Source organism: Suncus etruscus, chromosome 4 (genome assembly GCF_024139225.1).
Source record: "Suncus etruscus isolate mSunEtr1 chromosome 4, mSunEtr1.pri.cur, whole genome shotgun sequence".
In the NCBI taxonomy this organism is placed as follows: Eukaryota; Metazoa; Chordata; class Mammalia; order Eulipotyphla; family Soricidae; genus Suncus; species Suncus etruscus.
In genome coordinates this window covers 21,529,597-21,542,374 of record NC_064851.1, presented here as the reverse complement: position 1 = coordinate 21,542,374, position 12,778 = coordinate 21,529,597, and the positions used below count along the sequence as shown (strand labels likewise).

Here is a 12,778-nt window from a genome sequence, read left to right as displayed (position 1 = left end):
CTGTGTGCAGACACATGACCCTGCCCAGACACAGCTGGCTGACCGGCTGGGGGTTTGGAGCTGGGGAGGCTTAAAGGCTGTCATCTCAGGCCTCCTGTGCCCTGGGGACTTCAGTCTAGGTCAAGAGCTGGAACTATCATCTTTCTCAGGCCCAGGGGAACCCCCTGTCTTGTCCTAGTCTGCAGACTCCACAGATCAGATTCGTCTGTCTTGCGGACGATTTGCCAATAGAATCTAGATCTTATCTGTTCCCATTCATCTTCCCCAAAGTGCCATTTCTCAAGAAGTCCCATTCCCCACCCCAATTTCTATTCTAGACTAAGAGAAAAGAGGTAATTTAGGGGAGCTCCTGGGTAAGACAAGGGGGGAATCCTTGGTGTGCTCTGGGCAGAGCCAAAGACCTCTTTGTTTGGGGGATGGTGACCCTCCTGGGGCCTAGGGGTGCTAGGGCCTGGTGTGGGGGTTGAGATGGAAGCTGATCTGGAGGAGCTGGGGAGACTTTTCGGGCAGACCAGCTGGGGACAGGCGAGGGGAGGGAGCAACCGGGCGACCCTCAGATTTTGATCTCTGTCCGGAAGGTCTGCTGGACATGCTCTGTGTGTGGGTGGCGTCGTGCCCGGATGGTGAGGCTTCCGTCCTCCCGCAGGGCAGAAGTCACTGACGTGGGGTCCACGTCATCCGGCAGCTGGCATTTGTGAGCGAAGGTGTTCATGACTGTGCCATCGGCTGCCAGCTGGGGAGGGGCCAGAGGTCAGGGGTCAGGGCAGGTGTATTCCCCCATTCCTGTCTCACTCATTATAGCCGCAGCCCCCATCCCTGGAGGTAACTTTCCTTTAGCCTGACCCCAGCCAGGCTCCCCTGGACAGAAAATTTGGCCAGAGTGGCCAAAGGTTCTGCAGGAATAGGCCCAGAAGTACTTAGAGAAATCAATCGGTCCCAGCAGTATTAGAAGCATATGGGTCCTCAGAAAGAAAGAAAAAGGGCTCAGAGCTAAAGTTGGGGTACCCCAACAACACTACTCTCTGCATAGACTTGGGGACCACTTATGCTCAGTCGTGCTCAGGGATGAACCAGGGCTCCTACATGCAGAGCTGTGCTCAACCCTTTGTTTCATCTCTCCGGTTAAAGGGGACCTCATGAGCCATGAGAAGAGGGCATGGGACAGAGCCATGCCCCCTGGGCACACAGAGACATCAGTGTCCCCGGCAGAGCTGGCCATGGCCCCTCCCTCAGGTCCACCAGCACACAGTGTCCAGAGGAGCAGGGCTGAGTCATAAGCGAGGATGCAGGGTGGCACGTGCCGCCACTGTCCTGGTGCCCAGGGTCCTTGGATTCCTTAGCTGGGGTGCCAAGAGACAGAGCCTGGCCTGTGACAAGCTGCTACCCCGCCAGTGTCTCTGTTCAGGGTGAGCCACACCCCCTCCCACCGCATGGCTTCCCGGGCGCTGGTAAGCACAGTGACCAAAGAATCCTCCGATCTGTGGGTGTGCAGGGGTCCTGGCCAGTCTTGGCCTGATCAAGGTCCTAGGATGGGAGGCTGGCTCAGAAGGGAAGAGGGCTGGCGGGGCTTCATGAGTGGAAACTTCTCTCCACTGTTTTCCAGGGGAACCCTCTCCTGTCCACAGACCCCCAGGGAGAGCTGACTTTACACCACCACCATTTCCCCTCTCATCTACCCAAGGAACACAATTTCCTGGTCCCACAGAGGGTCCCTTTGCAGACCCCCTCCTGAGAAAGAGCCTGGACAGAGGCAGAAATGGGGGTGTCTTGACCCAGGAGATGCCCAACTTGCTCTGGAGGTGGAGCTGGGAAGGAGAGCCCCAGAAAGGACAAGGGCTTGGGAACTTAAAGCTGAGGGTGTCAGCATGCCACCTGGGGTCCAGACGAGGTGGGCTGACTCACCTTCTCTGCCCGCACCTCGATGTGGTTGTTGGATGTGGTGACGATGATATCTTCTGGGGAGAAGTCGCTTACATCCACAGCAAACTCATAGGTGTCTCCCAGAGTCTTGATATGGCCAGGCCCCCCGGGACGGGCTGTGGGGAGGACTGCCGTGAGCTGAGCACAGGGCAGGCTGGTGTCCAGTTCCAGGCTCCAACTCTCAGGGGAAGGGGCTACACCTCCCAGGCACACCTCCCCCTCAGCCACATTTTTTCGCATTCCCTTGGACCCCCCTACCATGGTCCATCTCTGTATGGGGGCAAGGCTGCTCCCAATCCAGAGAGTTTCACAGCCACCCCACACCCCCAGGTCTGGAGCAGGTCATGTATGTCCCCTGAACACTTCATCCTATCTGAACCTCCAGGGTTTTTGGGAGGATCTGGCCCTGGGTCCTAAGCCTGATTCCCAGGCCATTGCTCTTCCTCACAGGCTGTCTGTTCCTGGTCACTTCTTTCCAAGATGCCAAGTGGTACAACCTCTGCTTCTGGTCACATGCCACAGTGCCCCCAGTAGAACTCCCCTACCTGCATATCCCGGCCCCTAAGCCCAGGGCACTTGCCTGGGAAGGCCAGGGGCTCCGAGTGAGGCCTCATGAAGCTGCCAAAATCCTCTGAAAACATGCTTAGGGCCTTCTCCATAGGTGGGTCCTGGGCTGGAAGTGCACGGGAGGAAGCTGAAGAGGAGGAAGCTGAAGAGGAGGAGGAGGAATGGAAACTTCTCTCCGCTCTGAAGGTGGAAGAGGTCCTGTGGCTCATTCACGGGCAGGCAGCCTGCCTGGCCAGGCAGGCAGGCAGGCAGGCAGGCAGAAGTAGACAAGGAGAGGTGTGGGCAGCAGCCTCTGCAGAAGCTGGCAGGGCCCTGAAGGCCGGCACTTTATAAGGCCCTACAGTCCCGGGCTTGGGGCCAGCCCCTTGTCTATCAGCTAAATTTAGGCCTCTTGCCGCTGGCCCAGAGGGGCTGGAAATCTTCTCCAGTGAGTTGGCCCTGCTGACAGACTAACACACACAGGCCTGCAATGATGGCTGAGCTCACAGCCGCATTCCAGGACGATAACTCCAGTCAGACCCTGGGGCCGTCCCACAGACCCCGGGCGTGGCCTTTCTGGGTGCTTAGTCCCTGGAGACCACTTTCTTCTGTCTTGGCCCTCCAGTTCCTACTCTTGGAACTCTTGGTAGGAGGGGTGGGCGATCAGGGTGGATCTTCCCCACTCTGGAGAGATGATGGAAGAACAAGAGCAGGAGGTGAGATGTGAAGGAGGCCAGAGGCCTAGCAGAAATCCTGGCTTGAAGGGAAACAATGTTTCTGACCATTTCTCAGGAAAGATGAGACAGTAGAGCTGAGGGAGAATGTGTAGCTGATTGTCATTTGCTGATTTTCAAAGCTGTTCTCAGGACTGATTAAATCTTCCCCTTTTTGGGGGAGTCACATCTGGCAGCGTTCAGGAGTTACTCCTGGCTCTGTGCTCAGAAATCGCTCCTGGCAGGCTCTAGAGACCATATGGAGTGCCGGGAATCGAACCTGGGTCTGTCCTGGGTAGGCTGCGTGAAGGCAAATGCCCTACCACTGTGCTATTACTCTGGCTCCTGGTTCAGTCTTCTTGAGCTCTTGACCTGGGTCCAGAGGCGTTGCTTCAGGACCTTGGGAAAGAGGGGGCCTTCTGGGCGGTGGTTATTTTGACCTGCCTTCTGGAGCCAACTCCAGCCAGGCTCTCTCTGTTGCCCTCCTCACACTTGGAAGACTTTAATCTTTCCTCTTTACCAAAAGGAAATGGGGGATGGTGGAGAGTGCCCAGTGAGTGCCAGAACCGGGATGCTGATCCTGCTTCCACAGTGGACAGATCCAGAAGTTCCTGAGAGGCCCCTGTCTGGAGCTGCCATCAAGTGGAGAAGCTGGGAAGCCTTTTGGAAGGGTGTTGGAGGGAAGCTCTGCTCTCCCCAGACCCACAGACTTCCTCCTCCCTGGAGATGATTTTCTGAGACACACCCAGGGTTGGGAGGGCCTGCCCTGATGCACCCCAGAAGTGGGCAGGATGGTTGGATGGACCTTGTGATTTTTTTCTGCTGTGTCCTCCCTGCATCACATGGCAGCTCCCAGGCCAGGGGGTCACCTGTGATAGACTGGGGAATCCTGAAGCAGTGAGTTTTCATTTCTTAGGCTCCCACAGAACTTACATCACTGCTGCTGCTGGAGATCTGTGGAGAGGATATAGACTGGTGGCTGAACCAAGGATGGTGGTGGGGTGGTCTGTCACTCCTATGGAGATACCTGGCAGAAAGTAACAGTATGACTGAAGTAGAAAGAGGCTGGGGGCCCACGGGTTGTCACCTGCCAGGACAGGGGAGCCAGCAGCTAAAAGCAGATACGCTGTCACAGTGCGGAGGGCCTGAGTCACCGCTCCTGGACATCAGACCTTGCTCCCCACCCCCACCCCCACCCCTATGCCTCCTCCCCTTCCCCGGTCCCCAAGGCCTCACCCACACATATACTGACTGCACTGGACTCAGAGGCCAGAAGGGACCTCAAAAGGTCATCCAAGTCATTCCTGTCTCGGGCATGCCTGTTCTAGAGCACAGGTCTGTTCCTTCCCTTGTATCCTAAGCCTGTTGGAGCATCCATTCACTTTGGGGACTTGAAATGGGGCCTGGGTCATACTTGGCTATGCTCAAGGACCCTTTTTTTGCTCTGTTCTCAGTGCTCAGGAGACCAAATGTGGTTCTGGGGATGGAACCAATAATAGTCACATGCAAGGCAAGTACTGTCCTATCTCTCAGGGAAAGACTTTGTGCACAAAGTCTGGAAGACTTTGAAAGACTTTTCCCTGATTCTGATGTGTGTGGTCTTGGGAAGGGTCTTTGAAGCTGTAATTCTCAGCTTCCTGTTCAGCCAGCCAGCATTCAGCAAACTTCTGTGACTCAGCAGGTATTTCCGGAATGTCCATCTTGTACCAGGCTCTGTAGTTAGATCTAGGGGGGGCCTCTTGCTGGAGAGTCCTTTATGCCTCATGCCTCTCCTTATTGGACACAGAGGAGGGGGAGGCTCTGAGGAGTGGTGAGGGGCAGTGAGGGGCATAAAGTTCTATTAGCTGCCCATCTAGCTGCTGCTGGATCTGTTGTTGGGGAGGGAGGGATTGGGGGCTGATGAGTGAGGTCAAAGGCTTGGGAGGGCTTATCAGGGGCTTGTCCCAGAGATGTGTCTCCTTGCTACCCACTTCTGTGTCCTCAGGACCCCCGGCAGGGTGTGAGGGTGTGGACATGCTGTACGTCTGGCCAGCCACAGGCGACAATGGGATTGTGCTGGCAGCAGCCCCAGGCTTGAGACGGGTCTGTGATGTTAACAGAGAAACTGGCTGCCTTGTTCCCACACAGATGACAGGGTGGGTTGCTGAAACGTTGTATGTGTCTGTCCCAACCCCAATGCCCTCTACCAGCCCCACCCCACGCTCCTATTTTTGACTTGACTTGGACTAACTTTGACTGGCATCAATGGGCAGAGGGTGGCTCAGACGACCGGAGTTTATTTATTTTTTTCAGGACTGGGGATCAAATGCAGAGCCTTATCTCTGCAAGGTGGATGCTCTACCACTGAGATCCATTCCTGGCCAAAGACAAAGGAGCCTCATGGTTTTCAGAAGGAAGATCTTTGGCGTAGAGAAGGAGGATGGTTGCCCTGAATCTCTGGCTGGAATTTTCCCCAGATGGCATTAGGCAGAAATCCTCTGCATTGTGCATGAATTCTTGCCCTGATTGATGGAATCAGAGGAACCAGAAGAAATCTGCGGAAAGTCACATATCAAATTCGTTTTTTTTTTTTTTTTTTTGGTTTTTGGGCCACACCCTGGGACGCTCAGGGGTTACTCCTGGCTATGCGCTCAGAAGTTGCTCCTGGCTTCTTGGGGGACCATATGGGACACCGGGGGATCGAACCGCGGTCCGTCCTAGGCTAGCGCAGGCAAGGCAGGCACCTTACCTCCAGCGCCACCGCCCGGCCCCTCATATCAAATTCGTGATCAGCACCTGCTGTATGTCCATAGGGGAGTGACTAGAACTCTCTGATCTTTCACTTTACTTTTTGTTTGTTTAATTTTGGACCACATATGGCAGTGCTCGTGACCTACTCCTGGATCTGCACTTAGGAATCACTGCTGGTGGGTCTCAGGAGACCATATGGGGAATAGAACCCAGTTCAATCAGATGCAAGGCAAATGCTCTACCTGCTGTATTATTTCTCCAGCCCCAATCCTTCACTTTTCACCCAAGAAATGGTGATGTCATTCCTGACTCATGACAAGGTGGGAGGGGAGTAGGGAGGGGCAGATAGTGGCAGAAACTAACTGGGCAGTAGATGTCAGGCATCTGAACAGGCATGTGACAAGGATTCGTTCCCTAGTGTCTATGTCCTTAACCTGTGTTGGGGCAGGACAAAATAGAAATTACCCAAGTCATGAGCAGAGCCACTGCCCTTTGGGTACTTGAGTTTGAGGCAGTTTTCTGAGGCTGGAAGGGCTGAACAGTCTCAGTTCCTTTCTGGCTTCCTGCCCCACCTGGGAACATGGGGCTAGCTAGGTGCAGGCTTGTAGCTGGGCAGCTCTATGTGGGCATCAGCTCTATAGTTTTGGCCTCCATGGCCATTGATCAGCAACCTTGCTGTTTGTTTGGTTTTGGTTTTGGGCCACACCCAGTGGTGCTCAGGGGTGACTCCTGGCTCTGCGCTCAGAAATCGCTCCTGGCAGGCTGTGGGGACCATATGGGATGCCGGGGATTGAACCTAGGTCCGTCCCAGGTTGGCAGCATGCAAGACAAACTTCCTACCACTGTGCTATTGCTCTGGCCCTGCAACCTTACTTTTGGAACCCCACATCTCTCAAACAGAACCACTGAGGGGCCAGAGTGGCAGTATAGGGGGTAGGAGTTTTGAAAGGATCAGAGAGCTGTTCAATGACACCAAGACTAAAAGTTCATGCAAAAGCAAGGGGTTTATTGTTCAAGCATATATGCATGGGCACCCAGGATTGAGGCTGAGAGCCCTGATCACAAATTCAGCAGTTCTTTTATAACACTTCAGTACAATGGAAAACCTACAGAACACAGCATGACCATTGATTTCAGGAAGTTTAGTGACTTTTACATTTCAGGGAACATTTGGAACATTTATCATAGATACAATAACAGGTTGTACAAGTTCAGTGAATTTTCAGTTGCGGTCACCTTAACCTTTTGGGGGCTTTCTGGGCATATGCAGAAACTTTTTAAACTTTATTTTTTTCTTTTTAAACTTTTTTTTTTTGGGGTGGCCACACCCGGCGATGCTCAGGGGTTACTCCTGGCTGTCTGCTCAGAAATAGCTCCTGGCAGGCATGGGGGACCATATGGGACACTGGGATTCGAACCAACCACCTTTGGTCCTGGATCGGCTGCTCGCAAGGCAAACACCGCTGTGCTATCTCTCCGGGCCCTTTTTAAACTTTTAAACTCATTCATGTCCCTTTTCAGTTTGTCTTGCACATGGCCTGGTGTAACCCTGCCCCAACACCTTTTTACCTAACCACTTCTTTTTTTTTCTGTTTCTTTCTTTCTTTCTTTCTTTCTTTCTTTCTTTCTTTCTTTCTTTCTTTCTTTCTTTCTTTCTTTCTTTCTTTCTTTCTTTCTTTCTTTCTTTCTTTCTTTCTTTCTTTCTTTCTTTCTTTCTTTCTTTCTCTCTCTCTCTCTCTCTCTCTCTCTCTCTCTCTCTCTCTCTTCTTTCTTTCTTTCTTTCTTTCTTTCTTTCTTTCTTTCTTTCTTTCTTTCTTTCTTTCTTTCTTTCTTTCTTTCTTTCTTTCTTTCTTTCTTTCTTTCTTTTTCTTTTTTTTTTTTTTGGTTTGTTTGTTTTTGAATCACACCTGGCAGCACTCAGGGTTACTCCTGGCTCTACACTCAAAAACCACTCCTGGCAGATTGTGTGGACCATATGGGATGCCGGGATTGGAACCACCATCCTTCTGTGTGCAAAGCAAATGCCTACCTCCATGCTATTTCTCTGGCCCCTAACCTCTTCTTTTGAGATGTTAATCCCACCTGGCTGATCAGACCTGCCCTCACCTGGGATGGGGCAGACTATTTAAATAAAGAATAAAAGAGGCTGTCTTTGGGGGACAAAGAAAGATGCAAAAAAAGAGCAGCAGATGGAAGAGCCAGAAGAGCAGCAGTAAGAAGCTGCTCAGAAAGAAAGCTTAGCAGAGAAGCAGCAGAGAGCTCATCAGGAGAAGAGATGAGTTAGGCAGTCATGGCACAGAGGGTTCACATGGCAAAGAAAGGGTCATGGAATAAAAGCAAGCTAACTCCAATGAAACTTTAACTGACGCTTGTGAATTATTTCTCCTCTGTTACCCTGCTTCTCCAGACCCTTCCACCTGAGGGGTTAAAAACATGGTGCCTCCACAGAGACTGGCACACATCACAAAGAACAAGAACAATCAGTGCTGGCGGGGATGTAGAGAGAAAGGAACACTTATTCACTGCTGGTGGGAATGCTGTCTAGTCCAGCCTTTCTGGAAAACAGTATGGAGATTCCTCAAAAAACTGGAAATTGAACTCCCATATGATCCAGCTATATCACTCCTAGAGAAATACCCTAGAAACATGAAAACACAACCCAAAGAGGCCTTCTGCACACTTATATTCATTGCAGCACTATTTACAATAGCAAGACTCTGGAAACAACCTGGATGTCCTTCAATAGAGGAATAGCAAAGAAACTGTGGTACATATATACAATAAAATATTATGCAGCCGTCAGGAGAGATGAAGTCATGAAATTTTTCTATGCATGGATGTACATGGAATCTACTATGCTGAGTGAAATAAGTAAGAGGGAAAGAGATAGACATAGAATAGTCTCACTCATCTATGGGTTTTTAAAAAAAATTAAGGAAATTATTGTAATAATACCTAGAGACAAAAGAGATAGGGCCAGAAGGACCAGCTCACAATATGAAGCTCACCACAAATAGTGGTGAGTGCAGTTAGAAAAATAACTACACTGGCAACTATCATGACAATATTAATGAGTGAGAGAAGTAGGATGCCTGTCTCAAATACAGGCAGGGTTTGGGAAGGAGGGAGAGGGCGCATTGCATTGGTGATGGGGATGTTGCACTTGTGAAGAGGGGGTTCTCTGTTTATGACTGAAACTCAACTACAATCATGTTTGTAATCATGATGCTTAAATAAAGTTTTTTTTTTTTTGTTTTTGAGTCACACCCAGCAGCATTCAGGGGTTACTCCTGGCTCTATGCTCAGAAATCACACCTGGCAGGCACAAGGACCATATGGGATGCCAGGATTTGAGCCACCATTCTTCTGCATGAAAGGCAAATGCCTTACCTCCATGCTATCTCTCTGGTCCCGCTTAAATAAAGACTTTATATAAGAAACAAAAAAAATTAATAAAAGGGGCCGGAGAGATACCATGGAGTAGGGCATTTGCCTTGCATGCAGAAGGATGGTGGTTCGAATCCCAGCATCCCATATGGTCCCCTGAGCCTGCCAGTAGTAATTTCTGAGTGTAGAGCTAGGAGTTACCCCTGAATGCTGCAGGGTGTGACCCCAAACCAAAACAAACAAACAAAATAACCAACAAAATACCACAGTGCCAGGGGCAGCCTTACCCAACATGTGGATATACTTTATATATATTTATTTATTTTATTATTTGTTATTTTATTATTATTTATTTATTTAGGCCACACCCAAAAAACCATCCCGGAGAGATAGCACAGTGGCATTTGCCTTGCAAGCAGCCGATCCAGGACCAAAGGTGGTTGGTTCGAATCCCGGTGTCCCATATGGTCCCCCGTGCCTGCCAGGAGCTATTTCTGAGCAGACAGCCAGGAGTAACCCCTGAGCATCGCCGGGTGTGGCCCAAAACCCAAAAAAAAAAAAAACCAAAAACATATGGGACACTGGGGATCGAACTGTGGTCATTCTAGGCTAGTGCCTGCAAGGCAAATGCCCTACCACTTGCGCCACCACTCCGGCTCCTATACTTTATATTTTTAATTAACAGCCTGGGTTCAATTCCTGGCACTGCATGATTCCTTGATCACTCCTGCTAGGAATGATCCCTGAATATAGTCAGGAGTAGCGCAGCAGTAGGGCATTTGCCTTGCACGCACTGACCCAGGACAGACCTGGGTTTAATCCCCAGCGTCCCATATGGTCCACCAAGCCAGGAGTGATTTCTGAGCTCATAGCCAGGGGTAACCCCTGAGCATCACCGGATGTGGTCCAAAAACAAAAAACAAAAGACAAAAACTGAGGACAGTGGACAGAGAATGGTGCCCATACATGTGTCCCATCCTCAGCAGCAGATTTCTATGTTGTCCCTTTCACTCCAGTTGAGGGTTTCTTTTTTTTTTTTTTTTGGACCATACCTGGTGGTGCTCAAGGGTTACTCCTGGCTATCTGCTCAAAAATAGCTCCTGGCGGGGCCGGGCAGTGGCGCTAAAGGTAAGGTGCCTGCCTTGCCTGCGCTAGCCTTGGACGGACCGCGGTTCGATCCCCCGGTGTCCCATATGGTCCCCCGAGCCAGGAGCAACTTCTGAGCGCATAGCCAGGAGTAACCCCTGAGCGTTACCGGGTGTGGCCCAAAAAACCAAAAAAAAAATAAAAAATAAAAAAAATAAATAGCTCCTGGCAAGCATGGGGGACCATATGGGACGCCGGGATTTGAACCAACCACCTTAGGTCCTGGATTGGCTGCTTGCAAAGCAAACGCCGCTGTGCTATCTCTCCGGCCCCGAGGGTTCTTTTTTTAAAAATTGTTTTATTATTATTATTATTATTATTATTATTATTATTATTTGTTTTTTGGGTCACACCAGCCAGTGTTCAGGGGTTACTCCTGGCTCTCCACTCAGAAATCACTCCTGGCAGGCTCAGGGGACCATATGGGATGCTGGGATTCGAACCACCAATCTTCTGCATGCAAGGCAAATGCCCTACCTCCATGCTATCTCTCTGGCCTTTTTATTGCTATTATTTATTTATTTATTTATTTATTTATTTATTTATTTTTGGTTTTGGGGCCACAGCCAGTAATGCTCAGGGGTTACTCCTGGCTATGCGCTCAGAAATCCCTCCTGGCTTGGGGGACCATATGGGACACCGGGGGATTGAACCGCAGTCCATCCTAGGCTAGCGCAGGCAAGGCAGGCACCTTACCTCTAGCGCACCACGCCTGCCCCATTTATTGTTATTTTTAAAAATATCTTTATTTAAGCACCATGTTTACAAACATGATTGTAGTTGGGTTTCAGTCATAAACAGAACACCCCCTTTTACCAGTGCAACATTCCCACCACCAATGCCCCCCCATTTCCCTCCTTCCCCAACCCCTGCCTGTATTCGAGACAGGCATTCTACTTCTCTCGCTCATTAACATTGTCATGATAGTTATTAGTGCAATTATTTCTATAACTGCCCTCACCACTCTTTGTGGTGAACTTCACATTGTGAGCTGGTCCTTTCAGCCCTCATCTCTATGTCTCTGAGCATTATTACAATAATGATAAATCCCATTTATTATAGTAAATAAATAAATAATAATATTAAATAAAATTTAAAATAATTAATAATTAATAAAAATCCAGTTGAAGGGGGACTGGAGAGATAGCACAGTGGTAAGGTGTTTGCCTTGCATGCAGAAGGACAGTGGTTCGAATCTTGGCATTCCATATGGTCCCCTGAGCCTGCCAGGGGGTGATTTCTGAGCATAGAAGCAGGAGTAACCTCTGAGCGCTACCAGGTGTGACACAAAAACAAAAACCAAAACAATCCAGTTGAGGGTTCTTGGCCTCACCACACCCCAGATAGCTCCTTTTAACTGCCCTAGTGTGCTGGAATTTACCCCTCCTAGGCCCCCAAACCCCACTTCCCCCAGCACATGGGTGCTATACCTTTGGCAGAGCTCTAGCTCTGATGGCAAAGGGAACCCCAACTTGGCTGCCTTGTCTGTCCAGGCTGCTTTGGCCTGCACAGTCCAGCCAGCCTGGGCAGTTTTGGCTGGTTTGTCAAGGACGTTCTTGGTGGCCACTGTAAACCCTGCGGCTGCAGAGACAGAAGGGGGGGGGCCCTGTTTCTGGTGGGCGGAGCGCACCTGTCCAGGTGCCTGAGTTGCAGAAGGAGCTTGTGTTGAAGGAGGACAGACACAGACACGGAGTGCAGAGGTGAGGACCGCTGCGGGGCAGGGGCTGGGTTGGCTTGGAAACTTCCAGGGCCTGCTTGGGAGCCCTGGACGAGAGGAGGGCAGGAAACCAGCACTTCAGGAGCCTCTCTCACAGGGTTTTTCTGCCTTTGTGAGCTGAGCCAAGAGTAGGCTATGGGGAAGTGGGGTTGGGTATTAGGGAAAGACGGGAGAGGCAGAGCAATTGAATGAAAAAGTGACCTGAGGGCCAGAGAGACAGCATAGTGGTAGGGCATTTGCCTTGCAGGCGGGCCAATCTGGGACAGACCTGGGTTCGATCCCTGGCATCCCTTATTGTCCCCTGTGCCTGACAGCAGTGATTTCTGAGTGCAGAACCAATAGTAACCCTTGAGTGCCACTGGGTGTGGCCAAAAATCCCCCCCTTCCAAAAAAAAGAGAAAGAAAAAGTGACCCAAGAAGCCAGAATTCTGCTCTGAGAGTAGAGGTAGCCAAGAGTGAAGGGAGGGAGGGGAAGGGACTGTCGTCAGGTAGGGACAGGAGAGGGAGATTTTACTTACCCTAAACACACAGTGCTGTCTGGTGATAAACGCAGTGCCACAGCACCCTTCCTCTTCCCTAATTTCACACATGGGAAGAGCAGGAGTGAAGGAGGTTGAAT

The 12,778-nt window shown here is 50.6% G+C and overlaps 1 protein-coding gene and 1 long non-coding RNA gene across 4 annotated transcripts; one reads left to right on the top strand and one right to left on the bottom strand.

Annotated features, from left to right (window-relative positions):
• Positions 1-553: 553 nt before the first annotated feature.
• HSPB7 (heat shock protein family B (small) member 7) lies at positions 554-2,696 on the bottom strand. 3 transcript variants are annotated; one of them, XM_049772130.1, is made up of 3 exons: positions 2,498-2,696; positions 1,903-2,015; positions 554-733 (listed from the first exon to the last, which is right to left on the bottom strand). In XM_049772130.1, exons 1-3 carry the CDS (start codon positions 2,694-2,696, stop codon positions 554-556), a joined length of 492 nt encoding a protein of 163 aa, XP_049628087.1. The 3 variants fall into 3 exon arrangements, with proteins under 3 accessions (XP_049628087.1, XP_049628085.1, XP_049628086.1); XM_049772128.1 differs by having other exon boundaries at positions 1,918-2,048; positions 2,501-2,696; XM_049772129.1 differs by having other exon boundaries at positions 1,918-2,036; positions 2,501-2,696.
• A 2,086-nt stretch (positions 2,697-4,782) lies between these two features.
• Positions 4,783-5,729, top strand: LOC126006681 (uncharacterized). Its single transcript, XR_007494872.1, has 3 exons — positions 4,783-4,873; positions 5,176-5,314; positions 5,472-5,729. It is a non-coding gene; the product is annotated as an uncharacterized LOC126006681 (long non-coding RNA).
• The last annotated feature ends 7,049 nt before the right edge of the window (positions 5,730-12,778 follow it).